The sequence below is a fragment of the Phoca vitulina genome, unplaced genomic scaffold (assembly GCF_004348235.1).
Source record: "Phoca vitulina isolate PV1807 unplaced genomic scaffold, GSC_HSeal_1.0 scaffold99, whole genome shotgun sequence".
Taxonomy (NCBI): Eukaryota; Metazoa; Chordata; class Mammalia; order Carnivora; family Phocidae; genus Phoca; species Phoca vitulina.
Window position 1 is genome coordinate 365,151 of NW_022589802.1, and position 16,927 is coordinate 382,077.

The following is a 16,927-nucleotide window of genomic DNA, read 5'->3' on the forward strand; positions in this document are numbered from 1 at the left end:
GGGGACTGACTTGACTCCTGCCCAGCGGACCTCTGGGGGGCATGGCTCCCTCCACCTGGATTTCAAAGGATGGAGCCACCTGGAGATGCAGTGTGTGACCCAGGCAGAGGGCCGTGGCTAGGGTAATGTCCCGCAAGGGCTGCGGGGTTGGGGCCACCCCGGGGGGCCCGGACTGATGGAGGCACCAGCCTGGGAGAGCCACATGTATGCAACTCCAACCCGTGAGAGCTGCCATGTGGGTCGTGCCCAGCAAAGCTTTGGGGACAGGGACGCCCCACTGTGTCTGAAAGGCAGGACCCCCACCCCGGTGGGCCTGGTGGGCAGAGCATCGAGTTCAAGAACATGATTCTCAAAACTTCAGATTTGAGGGGGCGCCTGAGTGGCTCCGTCGGTTAAACGTCTGCCTTCAGCTCAAGTCATGATCCCCGGGGCCTGGCTCCCTGCTCAGCAAGGAGTCTGCTTGTCCCTCTCCCTCTGCAGCTCCCCCTGCTTGCGCTCTCTTGCTCTCTCTCTGTCAAATAAATAAATAAAATCTTTAAAAAAAAACAAAACACAACAACAACTTCAGATTTGATGTCGTTTGCCCTGTTGGATTTTATACTTGCCTGGCATCTTTCAGCTCTTTCTTGCCAATTTCTCCTTTTTGGAACGCAAGTGTTTATCCTCTGCCTGTCCTACCACTGTATTTTGGAAGTACAGAACTTGTTTGATTTAAAGGTTCACAGCTGGAGAGGAATCTGCCCCAGGATGAATCATACCTCGAGTCTTACCTATTTCTGATTTATACAATATTTAGATGAGACGTTGCACTTTGGACTTTTGAGTCAATGCTGGAACTGGGGCTGTTGGGATGAAATACATATATTTTGCATGTGAGAACAACATGAATTTGGGGGGTGCAGGGTCAGAATGCTAAGATAAAGTCAAATGAATAGAAGTCAAGGTGAATATGCTCTTGGCACAAATTCCTCTCTCAAAAGACAGGTGTGGGGTTTTGAATCCATGCATTACCCAAGCGTCTGAACCTCGATCCGTAGTCCCTGTCTTCAGGTTTTCTTACACGTTTTCTGCCTTGTAATACTTCTCTTTCCCGTGGTGGCCTCTACGAAATCTAATGTGATCCTGATGTCAGTGGGCTGTTCAGGCCAGTCTGCACAAATATAACCTTTGAAATGGAGAAATAGAGAAAGAGCAAGAAGAAAAGTTTTCATTGTATATGGCTACTAGAAAATGGAGCACTGAGGACAATGCCAAAAATATTCTAGGACAGATAATGACAGCTGGCTCTCCCTCATCAGTTTCACTTGTTCCCTGAAAGGCCTTTGTAATTATGCCTTACTCCACTGGTCCTGAGCCAGCAGCCTGCCCCAGGAAGTCATCTGCTTCTGGTTGGAATTGGTCCTAGGCATCCTGGGCTTTAGTCCTCTGCAAGCTTTTCAGGCGTGTTTTTCAAGAACTTCTGGGCTATTCTCAGGAGCTTACACATATTCTATGATTTGGTCTGGATCTCAAGTGTATCTGCTGACAAGCCACCCCCAAACTTCGTGGCCTAAAACAACAATGATTTGTCATTTCTTATGAGTTTATGCGTTGACTGAGCTCTGGGGGGGTGGTTCTTCGCTCCACATGGTGTTGGTCGGGGTCCCTCGTGTGACTTCATTCAGCTGGGAGCATAGCCAAGGAGGCTGGAACATCTGAGACGGCCTCAGTCTCATGTCTGGCAGTTGGTGCCGGCTGTTAGCGGGCTTGTGTGATTCTCTTTCATGTGGCAGCTCATCCTCCAGGGCTTCTTTCTCCTCGCGGCCTCTCGAGTAGGACAACCCAGACTCCTTTCCATGGTCTTACTGATTTCCAAGTGGGCAAATACAGAAGGTGCGAAGCCTCTTCTGGAAGTCACGCAGTGTCACTTCTGCCACATTTTGTTAGTCAAAGCAAGTCACCGGGCCAGGCCTGGTCAAGAGAAGGGGAAATAGGCCCCACCTCTTGTTGGGAGGAGGAGTGGTGCCGAATGGGAGCGACTGAGGTGGCCATCTTGGGAAACAGTCCACCCGTCCAGTGAGAAATGCTCTGTCATCCCTACATCTAAGAGAAAACCTAAGAGACCAAAAGAAGTTGTTAAACAGTTGGCACTGAGGTCTCCGGTAGGGGAACCTGTGGGTCTATGACAGCAGCACTGCCCTTCCCCAGTGTTGGTGTCCATGTTGTCACCAGTCCATAAGCCTTGCTGTGGATGCAGTGGCCGGGCCGTGCGCCACGACACTGGCCTGCTGGGCCATTCATTTCCAACCACCTTGAGCCTGACAATCTGTCCATTTTGTGTGTCACTAAAGCTATTAATAAACAAGGGGATTTTAAACCTTGGAATATGATCTTAGAGAAGGTATAAAAGTCATTGTGCCAAGAATACTCATGTTAGCTCTTTCATAAAAATTCATTCTAAGAAGTTATGTGATTACCAAAACATGTTTTAAGTGTTTTCTTTTTCTTTCTTTCTTTTTTTTTTTTTGAGATTTATTTATTTATTTGAGAGAGAGAGAACAAGTGGGAGAGGTAGAGGGAGAGGGAGAGAGAATCTTAAGCAGACTCCGTGCTGATCTCGGAGCCTGACTTGAGGCTCCATCCCACGACCCTGAGATCATGACTTGAGCCTAAACCAAGAGTCCAATGCTTAACCGACTGTAACCACCCAGGCGTCCCAACTGTTTTCTCATTGAAGTGAAATTCATATAACATAAAATTAACCATCTTAAAAAGTACAGTTCAGCGGCATTCAGTACATTCACAATGAACAACTATCACCACTAATTCCAGAACATTTTCATTGTTCCAAACAGAAACCCTGTACCCATTAGCAGTTACTTGTCATTCCCTGCTCCCTGCCCCCCAGCCCCTAGCAACCCATAATGTGCTTTCTGTTTCTGTGGATTTGCCTATTCTGGGCATTTCATATCAATGGAATCATGCAATATGTGACCTTTTGTGACTGGCTTCTCTCACTCAACAGAATATTCTCCGGGTTCATTCATGTTGTAGCAGGTGTCTGAACTTCATTCCTTGTTATAGCTGAATAACATTCAATTGCATGGCTAGACCACATTTTGTTTATTCATTCACCTGTGGACTCACTTTTTGACTGTTTCGGCCTTTTGACCTCGTGTGAGGTGCGTAATGTTTTTGAGATTCGTCTGCAGTGCAGCATATGTATCAGTATTTTATCCCTTTCTACCAGAACATATTTAAATTCGTTTTAATTAATTTAATATTTTAATTTAATAATTTAACATATTCAAATTAAATTTTGATAAATGTACAGGGTAGCTTTTATAATCCCATTGAGCTGTTTTTAATAACTATGGCACATTGATCATGCCTCCTTGTTCCCAACATCCCCCCTTACTCACATGCACTGCCCGGTGGGTCACCCGAGCCAGGCAAAGGAGCAAACCTTGACCCTACAAAGCAGCCATCTACCAAGGACAGCGGCACGGAGAAGAATCTCGTCAGCGTTATTAATCTGAGGACTGATCTTGGAGAAAGCCAGTATCCAAGAGAGTTGTGGCAACACAGAGGATCATAGGGGATGAGAGGAAAAAATGAAACAAGACGAAACCAGAGAGGGAGACAAACCATAAGAGACTCTTAATCTCAGGAAACAAACTGAGGGTTGCTGGAGGGGAGGGAGGGGAGTAGGGAAAAAAGGAAATTAGTTAATTAAAAAAAAAGAGAGAGAGTTGTGAGCGGAGACTGGTCAGTTGCTTGATAAGAGCACAGGTACCCTAGAAGCAGAAATACCCATGGCCTTGACAGTGTAACCAGAGTCACAATACTTGATAACAACCCACAGGAGAAGGTAACACGATAACCGGTCGGAATCTTAGCTCCTCCTCTAAAAAAGAGCCTTTGCTACTTGTTTTGCTTGCTTGCTTATTTTCTTATAATTGGCCTCTGTTGTGAAGAAGCCATGCTGAGGGGCAGCAGAGAAGCACCTCTGTTAACAGAATTTTGAGCTGTCAGTTCCTACTAGGGTGAGAAAAACTTCTGCCCTCTGGATAGAATACCAGTGCGAAAAGCTAGTGATCACTTAAAGACCCAGGCCTCTCTACTCTGTTATACATAAGCTTTTAAAACATTTATTGACTTAATACACCTTTATATGTACACTTATGTACAGTCACAGTAAAGATGTTCTGATGGCAATACTACTTAAAGCTTTAAGACTTTAGGTTTTTAAAATATAATTAAAGCAGCCAGGCATAGCACAAAGCAATGTTTATACTACAGTGACTTTCTGAGTTTGGGTGGTATGAGGGGCAATTGTGTTTATACACAGACAACAATATGTAAGTAAAAAGTAATGGAATACTTCTGCGTTCTCTGTTTGTATGAATTTTAATCCCTTTTGAGATTGTCCAGGTTCAGATTACTTGCTAACCGCCTCAATTTATTATTCACCCAGGGTTGCAAAGTCAATGGATTAAGAAATTATAGTAGGTTGACATTGAAAAACAATACAATCACGGTGAATAAATAAGTACTTGCTTTACAAAGTGGAGTAACTTTGTGGGACTACATAATTATTTAGTGTAAGAAGTGATAACTTATTTGATGTACAGGATAAGCATCGTGAGTTTAGGAAGTTCCACATAATAAAGCTTCTTGTAAGAAATGAATAACAAATACATCTCAGATCTTGCAAAAACCCAAATGTGGTGTTTGCATGATACTTTATACTGTAATAAGATTGGGGAGAAGACAGAACTATCTTTTATATGAAAATTAACAAAACTATTTAAGGGTTTGCCTTGCAAACAAGTATTGAAGGAGTTTAGGAGTTTTAGATGGTTTTCTTGGCTTTATTTTCCCAAGGGGACTACCACTAAAGCCGTGACTTCATAAGTGGGCTCCAAAACTTTTAATCACAAACAGTGAGAAGTCACGTCATCTGAAGATGAATGTGATGACCAGGGCCTTAGCACACAAAGCCACCCAGTGCCCCGCTTACATGGCCAGAGAATCCCGTGACTGGTGAGGCCTGTGGCACCCATCCTTTGGCCCCGTGGAGGCATGTGGGGCGGGGAGGAAACCCTCTGCCTTCCCTTTCCTGTCAGACTTGAGGCCACTTCCCCATTTGTCTCTCTTATGTTGTTAAAGCCCTTGAAATATTGGGAAGAGTGTTTAATACAGGAGGAGGTTCCTGAAGCTTCTTCACAACTGTTACTGTTTGGCCTGATGGCAATGTGTGTTTCCTTTTTCCTTATCCTGTAACTTAGCAACCAGGACATCATGGCAATTAAAAAAAAAAAAAAAAACCCAGTTTTCATTTTCTCTTATCCAAACCTGTTTTAGAGAGAGAGAGAGAGACAGAGAAAGAGTGTATTGAGGAAACAAGACTACTGTTTAGACTTTTACTAATAGCTTAGTTGGTTTTATATGGTTATTCATACATATTTTATCTTTACTTATTAGAGTATGATAACCAAAAATTCAATGATTTTATTGATTAATTTTTCTCTTTTCCTTTTTGAGCACTTGGAAATTACCTTTGTGCATAGAAGAAACCAGGATATGATATTGTCCCCACAAGATCAATATCTTTAACTTATTTAAGTATCTGAACAGGCATACTGGAGGACAGATCCACGTTGCATGGGGACTGAAGTTTATACAATTTGGGTCCTTCTTTTTTTTAAAAAAAGATTGTATTTATTCATTTGAGAGAGACAGGGGGAAAGAGAGATAAAGAGCGCATGAGCAGGGGGAGTGGCAGAGGGAGAGGGAGAAGCAGACTCCCTGCTGAGCAGAGAGCCCAACGGGGCTCAATCCCAGGACCCCGAGATCATGACCTGAGCCGAAGGCAGACGCCTAACTGACTGAGCCACCCAAGCACCCCTGGGTCCTTCTTAAAGAAAAAGAATACAAAGTTAGTTCTAAAAATGTTTGTTTAGGGCGCCTGGGTGGCTCAGTCAGTTAAGCGTCTGCCTTCAGCTCAGGTCATGATCCCGGGGTCCTGGGATCGAGTCCCGCATCAGGCTCCCTGCTCAGCGGGGAGTCTGCTTCTCCCTCTGCCTGCTGCTCCCCCTGCTTGTGTGCTCTCTCTGTGTCAAATAAATAAATATTTTAAAAAAATAAATAAAAAATAAGTAAATAAAAATGTTTGTTTATTTGGAAAAAGAAAAGAAATCACAACAAATAACTCCCTGCTCTGACACCAGCCCTTTGGATGTGGCCAAGGGTGTGAGCTGAAGTGGCCTACCTCCCTCTTTGTACCTACAGGGTTGCTGTCAGGGCAGTGCCATACCCGCGCTCTCCACTCCAGGACCATCCTGATGACCTTGAAGCCCAGCTGCAGCCGCCCCGAACCACCCTAACCCGCCACCCTTGACCTAGCAGCTCTCCTGTGGTTCCCTCTCCTTGAGGTCAAAGAGAAGTCAGGCTACTTGAGGAGGTCCTCCAGCACTGGAACGACCCCTGACCAGGGTATGAGGGTGGCCTGGGCCTCTAGAGCCTGCCCCCTGATCCTGGGGACAGCCCTCTGAGCTGTGAGAGTTTTGCTCAGGAAACCTGCCTAGGCTCTAACCCAGTCTGTGGTTTCTTGTTTCCTAACCTTAAGGAGCCAGTACTTTCACAGCATCACAGGTGTGGGCTTAAATTTTAAAATGTTTTCCTCCAGTCTTCAAATGTCTTTGAAACCGATGGAAATAGGAATTCCTTTGGCTCTGAAAGACTCCGTGTCCTCATTTGTTAATTTCCTCCAGATGCGGTCAAAGCTACCTTTCAAGGAAATTCCTCCCACTGATATGCATACAGAGAAAAAGCCCCGCCTTCATCCCACCGAAGAATCTCCTCAAACTCTCCCACATGCTAGAGACTGTCAAGCAGGCCTCCTGTGGCAACAGAAGTCCCCCCACTGCGACTGTGTCTGAATCGGGGGTCTTCGTTGGGTTCCAAGTTTCAGTGTCTCCCAAAGCGCTGAGCCCATAAGCTCAGGAATCCCTGGGTGCAGATTGACAGGTGCAGGGGGCTGCCCCATTTCACGTGTCACTACAGAAAGTTGGGACTTTGTTGGAGTGCACGGAGGGCAAGTTAAGAATCAGTGGGAAGGTTCCAACATCATGCTGGTATCCACAGCTTCTCCTGCCATTCTGCCTTAGCCCACTTGTGTGTTTTCCTGAAATTCCTCTGGTTCTTCTAAGGGGGAGAAATAAAGAAAAAGCAGTCAGAACCAGCTTCAGGAAGCTTGGGTAGAGGTTGGGCTCATGAGCTGGAGGGGACTCCACTTGTTTCCCTCCCAGTACAAGACTCAGACTCAGACCTGCTATAGCCGTGCTCCAGATGTCACAGGTGCCCTGGACTCTCCCAGGAACCGACCTCTTCTCTAGGAGACCATTCTCATGGGGGCACCTCTCTTGAGCACCTGTTCCATTTCTCCAGCTACTTGTGTGTATCTTTCCTTAAAAGACGCAGAAATGCAGCATTCCCTGCTTCCCTAGACTCCAGAGAGCAAGAGCTCTGGGCAAAGACCACAGAAAACAGGCAGAACCAGTTCGGCAGCTAGAGCTAGAAGCTAAGTGTAAACAGAGCCCGGGGTCCACAGGGAGGGCTACTGGGCTGGGGCTGGCCCAGGCAAAAAGCGCTAACACTTGGGCACAATTACTCTGGCCCCAGACTGGAAGCACAGAAAGAACAATTGGCCTGTCACTTCAATCTGGGAGATGGGACACCTCACCCAGGCTTGCAGTTTCTAAACCGGAAGACAAACATGCTACAGGGGCCCAGTCAGTTTTGTATCCTGCAACACAGTCACAATTCACAGAAACAAGACTTTCAGTCTCTCACCACGAAAGACAAGAGAAACTAACCAAGATGGATCAGGGAACCAGAAACCTCAAGTAGCCACCAGACTTTGACAGTCAAGAACCCAGAAACTAGCTCAATCGCGGCAACCAACAGTCAACTGCCCAGTCAGTAGCCACCCCAACTCTTGGGAAGGAGGGCTAGAGACTGAAGGACCTTCACAGCCCGCTGCTAGGACTTCCCAAGGGCCAAGGCTCTGCTCTGATGGCAGCTACCTTGAGGTGAGTGACCACGGGGGAAACCTCCAAACTGTGAAAGCAATAGTATTAGTCAGAGATATGATAAGCACGTGTCCAAGTGCAGTGAGGCAGCCAGCCAGAGAAGTCTGGCTTAATGTGCAGCTCTCACGGACAGGCTGCAGAGAAAGAGGGGTGTTTAGACAAATTTCTTCCATAGGTGTAAAGCATGTTACTTTCCCAAGGGCTAAAAATCTGCCATGTCTTTATGACTTGTGTGAGTGACACCTGGGTCATATTAACCCAGATACATCTCCAAGAAATGCTAGGTATGGCAATCTTCATTAGAACTAACAAGCAATATGGTTGTGAGCTTCAATCAGAAAAACAGTGGAAGAAAGTCCAGTTCTTTTTTCATGACAAAGTCCTGCTTAAGTTGGGAGAAAATCCACTTTTTCTTAAGTTTGGAATGAAGTTTACCCACTTGTAGATGGGGTCTTTGTGTCATTCCCACTTCAGACATCAATGTAGACTGTTGTCACCAGCATGGTGACACGATCGATAGAGCAGGTGGCAAAGCGATCTGCCTGGCTGAGGTAGAACCTTCCCCGGCAGGATCATAACCTTGACATACCTCATCAGGACAAGATGAAAGGCTCCAAAGAACCATATCATGAATGGAAAATGGCACATAACCACGGATGCAGTAATGTTTTCAAATAATGGGTGTTGTGAATAACTTTATGTCAATACATTGGAAAATGCTGTTGAAATGAACAAATTCCTAGAAAAAGAAAAGGCAGAGAGTAATCAGAGCTTCTTCCAGGCGCGCATCTACCATTGTTTCGTGGACTTTACTCACACCATGACCCCCAAACGCCAGTCTTCGTTCCCGCCTCAAATGAAGGAACCAAGATTGCCTCTTGCCCCCAAGCTGGAGGAGACGTTGACCTCTCAGCACTTGCTGAAGGGAGAAAAGGAACAGCAAGAAGCAATTGAACAGACTGATGAAGTACAAAAGGAAATAGACAGACTTAATGAACAAACCAGTGAGGAGATTTTGAAAGTAGAACAGGAATAAAACAAACTCTGCCAACCATCTTTTCAGAAGAGGTTGGACTTTATCACCAAAATTCCAAATTTGGGGGTAACAACATTTGTCAGTCATCCACAAGTGTCTGCACTGCTTGGGGAGGAGGATGAAGAGGCGCTGCATTATTTGACAAGAGTTGAAGTGACTGAATTTAAAGATATTAAATCAGAGTACAGAATAGATTTTCTTATTTTGATGAAAGCCCTTAGTTTGAAAGTAAAGTTCTGGGTGACTGGGTGGCTCAGTTGGTTAAGCGACTGCCTTCAGCTCAGGTCATGATCTTGGAGTCCCAGGATCGAGTCCCGTACCAGGTTCCCTGCTCAGCAGGGAGTCTGCTTCTCCCTCTGACCCTCCCCCCTCTCATGCTCTCTCTCTCAAATAAATAAATAAAATCTTTAAAAAAAAAGAAAATAAAGTTCTTTCCAAAGAATTTCATCTGAATGAGAGTGGTGATCCATCTTCAAAGTCCACTGAAGTCAAATGGAAATCTGGAAAGGATTTGACAAGAAACGTTCAAGTCAAACGCAGAATAGAGCCAGCAGGAAGAGACAGCATGAGGAACCGGAGAGCTTCTTCACCTGGTTTCCTAACCATTCTGATGCAGGTGCAGATGAGTTAGGAGAGGTCATCAAAGATGATATTTGGTCAAATCTGTGACAGCACTACTCGGTTCCCGATGTGGATGACGGAGGAGGGGAAGGAGAAGAAGAAGGGTTGGAAGATACTGATGAAGAAGGAGATGAGGATGAAGGTGAAGATGAAGATGATGATGTCGGGGGGAAGGAGAGGAGGAGGAAGGAGAAGCTGAGTAATGGAACACTGGTGGATTCCAACCTTCCTTTTTTAATGTTCTCCGGTCCCTGGGAGCAAGTTGCAGTCTTTTTTTTTTTTTTTTTTCCTCCTCTTGTGCTCCTTTGCCCTGTTTTTTGAAGTCTCTTTTCTCTCCCTCTATACCATGGTTCTCAAGTTATTTTGGGGGGAAACACCTTGAGAAAAGAATATCTACCCCTTTCTTTCCAAATTCATTTTTATCCCTTCCTGTCTCAACAAAAACTTTATGGAATCAACACTACTGTGCTCTATGGGAAAAAAGAAAAGGCTTCTGCTCCCTTAGCAGAAGGAAGCTGGAAGCTGAAGGGTGGGAGGCTCCAGTACAGTAGTGCCTAGAATTTTAGCTGTTTTCCTCCTTTCTCTGGATATTGGGCTCAGAGATTACACTGTGTCTCTACGTGAATATGGACAGTTAGCATTTACCAACTTGTATCTGTCCACTTTCTCTTGTTTAAAAAAAAAGAAAAAGCACCTTAAAAATGTGGTTATATAGGGCGCCTGGGTGGCTCAGTCGTTAAGCGTCTGCCTTCGGCTCAGGTCATGATCCCTGGGTCCTGGGATCAAGTCCCACATCGGGCTCCCTGCTCGGCAGGAAGCCTGCTTCTCCCTCTCCCACTCCCCCTGCTTGTGTTTCTGCTCTCGCTATCTCTCTCTCTGTCAAATAAATAAATAAAATCTTTAAAAAAAAATGTGGTTATAGAAGGTCAGCAGAGGGTGGGTTTGAAATGTTTGCATGGGTTAAGTGGGTATTTTGACAACATGGCTTCTCCTCTGGCATGTTTAATTGTGATGTTTAATGAACATCCTTGCAATTGAAGATGACACTTTTATTTAATTTTTTATTTTTTTAAAGATTTTATTTATTTATTTGAGAGAGAGGGAGAAAAACAGCATGAGAGGGGAGAGGGTCAGAGGGAGAAGCAGACTCCCCGCTAAGCAGGGAGCCCGATGCGGGACTCAATCCTGGGACTCCAGGATCATGACCCGAGCTGAAGGCAGTCGCCCAACCAACTGAGCCACCCAGGCGCCCTGAAGATGACACTTCTAAAATAAAATTCTCTCTTAAGAAACGAAACAGATGTGTGGCACCTGGGTGGCTCAGCCAGTTGAGCATCTGACTCTTGATTTCGGCTCAGGTCATGATCTCGGGGTGATGGGATGGGGCCTGCATTGGGCTCTGTGCTCAGTGGGGAGTCTGTTTGTCCCTCTCCCTCTGCTCTCTGCCCACCCCCCTCACGCGTGCGCACTCTCTCTCTAAAATAAATAAATAAATAAATAAATAAATAAATAAATAAATAAATTTTTTTTTTAAAAAGAAAGAAACAAAACAGATGAACATAGGGGAAGGGGATAAAAAGAGAGGGAGGCAGGGGCGCCTGGGTGGCTCAGTCGTTAAACGTCTGCTTCGGCTCAGGTCATGATCCCAGGGTCTTGGGATCGAACACCACATCGAGCCCAGCATCAAGCTCCCTGCTCAGCGGGAAGCCTGCTTCTCCCTCTCCCACTCCCCCTGCTTGTGTTCCCTCTCTCGTTGTGTCTCTATCAAACAAATAAAATCTTAAAAAAAAGAGAGAGAGAGAGGGAGGCAAACCATGAGAGACTCTTAAGGATAGAGAACAAACTGAGGGTTGCTGGAGGGCAGGTGGGTGAAAGATGGGTTAAATGTGTGATGGGCACTAAGGAGGGCACTTGTGATGAGCACTGGGTGTTGTATATAAGCAATGAATCACTAAATTTTACTCCTGAAACCAATATTACACTATATGTAACTAACTAGAATTTAAATAAAAACTTAAAAATAAATAAATAAAATAAAATTCTCTCCTAATGATGACTTGAGCCCTGCTACTCAATGGGAGAATCCGCAGAACCTGTAGGATCTTACTGGGAATTGACATTCTCTATTGTAATTTCGTTCCTGTTTATTTTTATTTATTTATTTTTAAAGATTTTATTTATTTATTTGAGAGAGAGAGAATGAGAGACAGAGAGCATGAGAGGGAGGAGGGTCAGAGGGAGAAGCAGACTCCCTGCTGAGCAGGGAGCCCGATGCGGGACTCGATCCCGGGACTCCAGGATCATGACCTGAGCCGAAGGCAGTCGCTTAACCAACTGAGCCACCCAGGTGCCCCGTTCCTGTTTATTTTCAAATTTTCTTTTTGTTTCACTGGAAAGGAAAGATGATGCTCAGTTTTAAACATTAAAACGTACAAGTTGCCTAGTTACAATAAAACTAAATATGTACACACAACACACAACACACAAAGAAAAGGCAGAAACCCTAAATAGTCATATGATCATAAAATATTTTTATTGATAATCAAATATCCCCCCTATAGCAAACTCCAGGCCCAGATGACTTAATCAGCAAGATCTACCAAATATTCAAGAACAAATGGTTCTACTTTTATACACATTTTCCCAGAGAATAACAAAAGAGGATATACTTTTGTTAGAAGGCAAACATAAACTTGGCACCAAAACTGTTAAAGACATTATAAGAAAGAAAATTATTGGGGCGCCTGGGTGGCTCAGTCGTTAAGCGTCTGCCTTCAGCTCAGGTCATGGTCCCAGGGTCCTGGGATCGAGCCCCGCATCGGGCTCCCGGCTCGGCGGGAAGCCTGCTTCTCCCTCTCCCACTCTCCCTGCTTGTGTTCCCTCTCTCGTTATGTTTCTATCTGTCAAATAAATAAATAAAATCTTTAAAAAAAAAAAGAAAATTATTGGCCAAGCTCACTTATGAGCATAGATGCAGATGAGCATAGCAAAATATTAGCCATATATAGAGATGATCATACGTAGTGACCAAGTTGCATTTATCTTAGGAGTGTGAAGTTGGTTTAACAATAGAAAATAATTTATTGTAATTAACCACATTAATACGTTAAAGAAGAAAAGTTATGGGATCATCACAATAGGTGCAAAAAAGGCATACAGTAAAATTCAACATCCATTCATAATTAAAAAGAAAACTCAGGAAACTGGGAATTAAAGTGAGCTTCCTTAACAAAAGCCTTATAAAAATAATTATAGTCACCACCACATTTAATGGTAAAATGTTGAAAGCTTTCCCTGGAGATCAGAAATCAGAAAAGGATGCTCATTGTCATCACCACTTTTGTCAACATTGTCATGTTGGTCCTAGTTTGTGCAGTGGGGCAAGAAAAATAAGCAAAAGCTAAAGGCAAGAAATGACTGGCATTATTCACAGGTGATTTGATGTGTACTATGAAATACCAAAGAATCTAGAGATAAATCATTACAGTTATTTTTTTTTAAAGATTTTATTTATTTGACAGAGAGAGCACAAGCAGAGGGAGAGAGAGAGAGAAGCAGGCTCCCTGCCGAGCAAGGAGCCTGATGTGGGACTCGATCCCAGGACACTGGGATCATGACCCAGGCCGAAGGCAGCCGCTTAACCGACTGAGCCACCCAGGCGTCCCTAAATCATTACAGTTATTAAGAGAGTTTAACAAGGTTGCTGGATATAAAATCCATATATAAAAATTATTTATATTTCTATCAGCAGTGAACAGTTCAAAAATGACATTTTAAAAATTAATATACCATTTGCAATAACGTTTTAAAAAACACAAAATACCTAGGAATACATTTATAAAAGATTTGCAGGCCTTTTGTGGAGGAGATTATAAAACTTTAATGAGAGACGTTAAAGAAGATCTAAATAAGTGTCCGGATTGGACGACTCGATACTGTTTCCCCAAATTGATTTACAGATTCAGTGCAATACCTAACAAGATCATAATACAACTCACGATTCTAAAATTTCTGTGGAAATGCATAGCCCCAAGAATACAAGAAGCACCCTTGAAGATGAAGGACAAGGGGAAAGACTTGCTGTTTCAGATTTGGAGCATATTCTAGAGTTGTGGAACTTAGTGCAGTGTAGTTTGGTGCTGGGACAGACAAATAGAGCAGTTGGGCTGAATAGAGAGCCTAGAAATAGGACCCTTTCTTATGTGGACTCCTGATACATGACAGAGGCGGCATTTAGGGCCGTGGGAAGAGGATGAACCGTTTAATGAATTGTGGCAGGACAGCTGCATTCATATGGAGATTGAAATGAAATGAAACTGTACCTCTACATCACACCATATACAAAAATCAATTTCACATAGATTAGAAACATAAATATGAAGGGCAAAACTGTAACTCTTTTAGAGAAAAATATGTGAGAATATCTTCATTGCTAGGAGTAAGCAATGTTTGTATACAAGATACAAAAGCACTAAGCACAAAGGAAAAGATTGAGAACTGGTGTACATTACAATCAAGTATTTGGATTCATCAAAAACATCATAAAGAGAATGAAAAGCTACAGAAGACTCACATATAGAACGCAGAAAGAATTCCAATTTAATAAGAAAAAGCCCAACAACTTCATAGAAAAATGGGCAAGAGGCTTGAATGGGCACCTCACAAAAGCCAAACTTTTCATAAATGTATGAAAAGGTACTCAATCACAATAGAAATCAGGGAAGTGGAAAATTAATGCACAATAATATACCACTACACATCTACTAGATAGGCGAGAATTACAAATCCCAGCCCTGACAGGACCAACTGTTGGTAAGGACGTGAGGTAATGAATGCTCAGATGTTGCTGCTGGAACTGTAACTTTGTACAATCACTTTGAGAAACCGATTGGCATTATCTGCTCAGACCGAACACACACATATCGTGTGCCCCGGGTGGACGGCATGCACGCATGCACACAGGCTCCAAGAAGAATGTTCATGGTAGAACGTTTGGCTCTCCTTAATAAGCAAAAACTGGAAACCCCCCAAATGTCCAACAATACTAGGATGGATAAATAAGCTGTGGTATATTCACACATTGAAATATCATACAGGAATGCAAATGAATGAACTGTAGCTATATTTAATAACAGAAACATAATGGTTAGTGGAAAGAGAGAAACAAACTCAGACTGCATTATTCCATTCAAAATAGGCCAGACTAAACCCTTGTTTGGGGAAGCTCATTTAGGTGGTAAAATTCTTTTATTTTATTTTATTTTATTTTATTTATTATTTTTTTTTTTTTAGGTGTATAAACTATTTTATTAACAGACAAGGCCTACAGATTTATTTCTTCTTGGACACACCCACGGTGCGGCCACGGTGCCCTGTGGTCTTGGTGTGCTGGCCTCGGACACGAAGTCCCCAGAAGTGGCGCAGCCCTCTGTGGGCCCTAATCTTCTTCAGTCTCTCCAGGTCTTCACGAAGTTTGTTGTCCAGACCATTGGCCAGGACCTGGCTGTACTTTCCATCCTTCACGTCCTTTTGTCTGTTCAAAAACCAGTCTGGGATCTTATACTGGCGAGGATTCTGCATAATGGTGATCACACGTTCCACCTCATCCTCAGTGAGCTCTCCGGCCCTTTTGGTGAGATCGATGTCTGCTTTCCTCAACACCACATGAGCATATCTTCGCCCCACACCCTTAATTGCAGTGATGGCAAAGGCTATTTTCCGCCGCCCATCGATATTGGTGTTGAGTACACGCAAAATGTGCTGGAACTTCTCAGGGATCACTAGAGACATGGCGGCGGCCCTAGCGGCGGCGTGTAGGCCTCCTGTGGAAGAGCAAATTCTTTTTTTTTTTTTTAAAGATTTTATTTATTTATTATGAGAGAGAAAAAGAGACAGAGACAGCAACAGAGAACACAAGCCAGGAGGAGAGGGAGAAGCAGGCTCCCCGCTGAGCAGGGAGCCCCGAGGAGCTCGATCCCAGGACCCTGAGATCATGACCTGAGCCAAAGGCAGACACCCAACTGACTGAGCCACCCAGGCACCCCTAGGTGGTAAAATTCTAAAGAAAAATGAGGAAATGACGATGACAACAGTGAAAGCAGGAGTGACAGCCGGCAGCTGAGGAAGGACACCTGGCAATGTTGATTCAGAATTGTCCTTTAGATTGTACAATATACTTGAAGCACTTTATTTCAAACAGCTTTTTTTTTAAAAAAGATTTATTTCTTCATTTTAGAGAGGGAGAGAAGGGGGAGGGCCAGAGGGAGATGGAGAGAGGAGAATCCCAAGCAGACACCCTGCTAAGTGCGGAGCCCGAAGCAGGGCTCCATCCCTCTACCCTGAGATCAAGACCTGAGCCAAAATCAAGAGTCGGACGCTCAACCGACTGAGCCACCCAGGCGCCCCTCAAACAGCTTTATTCAGGTATAACTTACATACATCCAAGTGTAGTGTTTAAGGTATACAATCTGGGGGGCGCCTGGGTGTCTCAGTCAGTTAAGTGTCTGACTCTTGATCTCAGCTCAGGTCTTGATCTCAGGGTTGTGAGTTGAAGCCCCGCATAAAAAAATAATAGAATATAAAGTATACAATTTGGCACATTTTGACACATGTATAATCCTGTAAAACCACCACAATCAAGATCATGAACATAGCCATGAATCTTCATGCCCCTCTGTAAATCCTCTCTCCCACCAGTCCCTATGGCCCAATCCTCAGGCAACACTTTCTATCACTACATGTTCATTTGCCTTTTCTAGGGTTTTATATAAATGGAATCATGCAGTGTAGACTCTTTTTCTGCCTAGCTTCTTTCACTCAGTGGGATGACTCTGAGCTTGCCCTTGAGTAGCATTCCCTCTCGTGGATGTACCGCACGATGCTTCCCGTTCATTCTCTGAAGGACATTTGCCTTGTTGCACCTGGCGAGGGCACTAAAATGCTACCTGGAACGGGGAGAGCTTGTGAATGTTTCCCGTCTATGTGCTCAGAACGGACATCCCTACCTCTGCACCCAGATCCAAGTCTTCGGGGGGGGGGGTGTTAGAAGTATCTTCTCCAGAGAATTGGGCTGAGACCGAGCTTCTGGTCATAGTTCCAGAACTGAAGGACAGGACCTGCCAAATTGAAAAGGCCCACGGAATGCCCAGCACATGGGTGAAAATAGACCCTCTCCAAGGTACGTGCTTCTAGATGC

General features: G+C 44.1%; 1 protein-coding gene and 1 pseudogene across 1 annotated transcript; one reads left to right on the forward strand and one right to left on the reverse strand.

The window, feature by feature from the left end:
• Positions 1–8,880: 8,880 nt before the first annotated feature.
• LOC116627647 lies at positions 8,881–9,935 on the forward strand (annotated as a pseudogene).
• A 5,074-nt stretch (positions 9,936–15,009) lies between these two features.
• On the reverse strand, positions 15,010–15,569 carry LOC116627646 (40S ribosomal protein S18-like). The gene has a single exon (XM_032397508.1). The coding sequence runs from the start codon at positions 15,520–15,522 to the stop codon at positions 15,064–15,066; it is 459 nt and encodes a 152-aa protein (XP_032253399.1). The 5' UTR covers positions 15,523–15,569; the 3' UTR covers positions 15,010–15,063.
• Between the last annotated feature and the right edge of the window lie 1,358 nt (positions 15,570–16,927).

Excerpts from the sequence above, each read along its gene's own strand:
- LOC116627646 (XM_032397508.1), bottom strand. The coding sequence starts at position 15,522 with ATGTCTCTAGTGATCCCTGAGAAGTTCCAGCACATTTTGCGTGTACTC.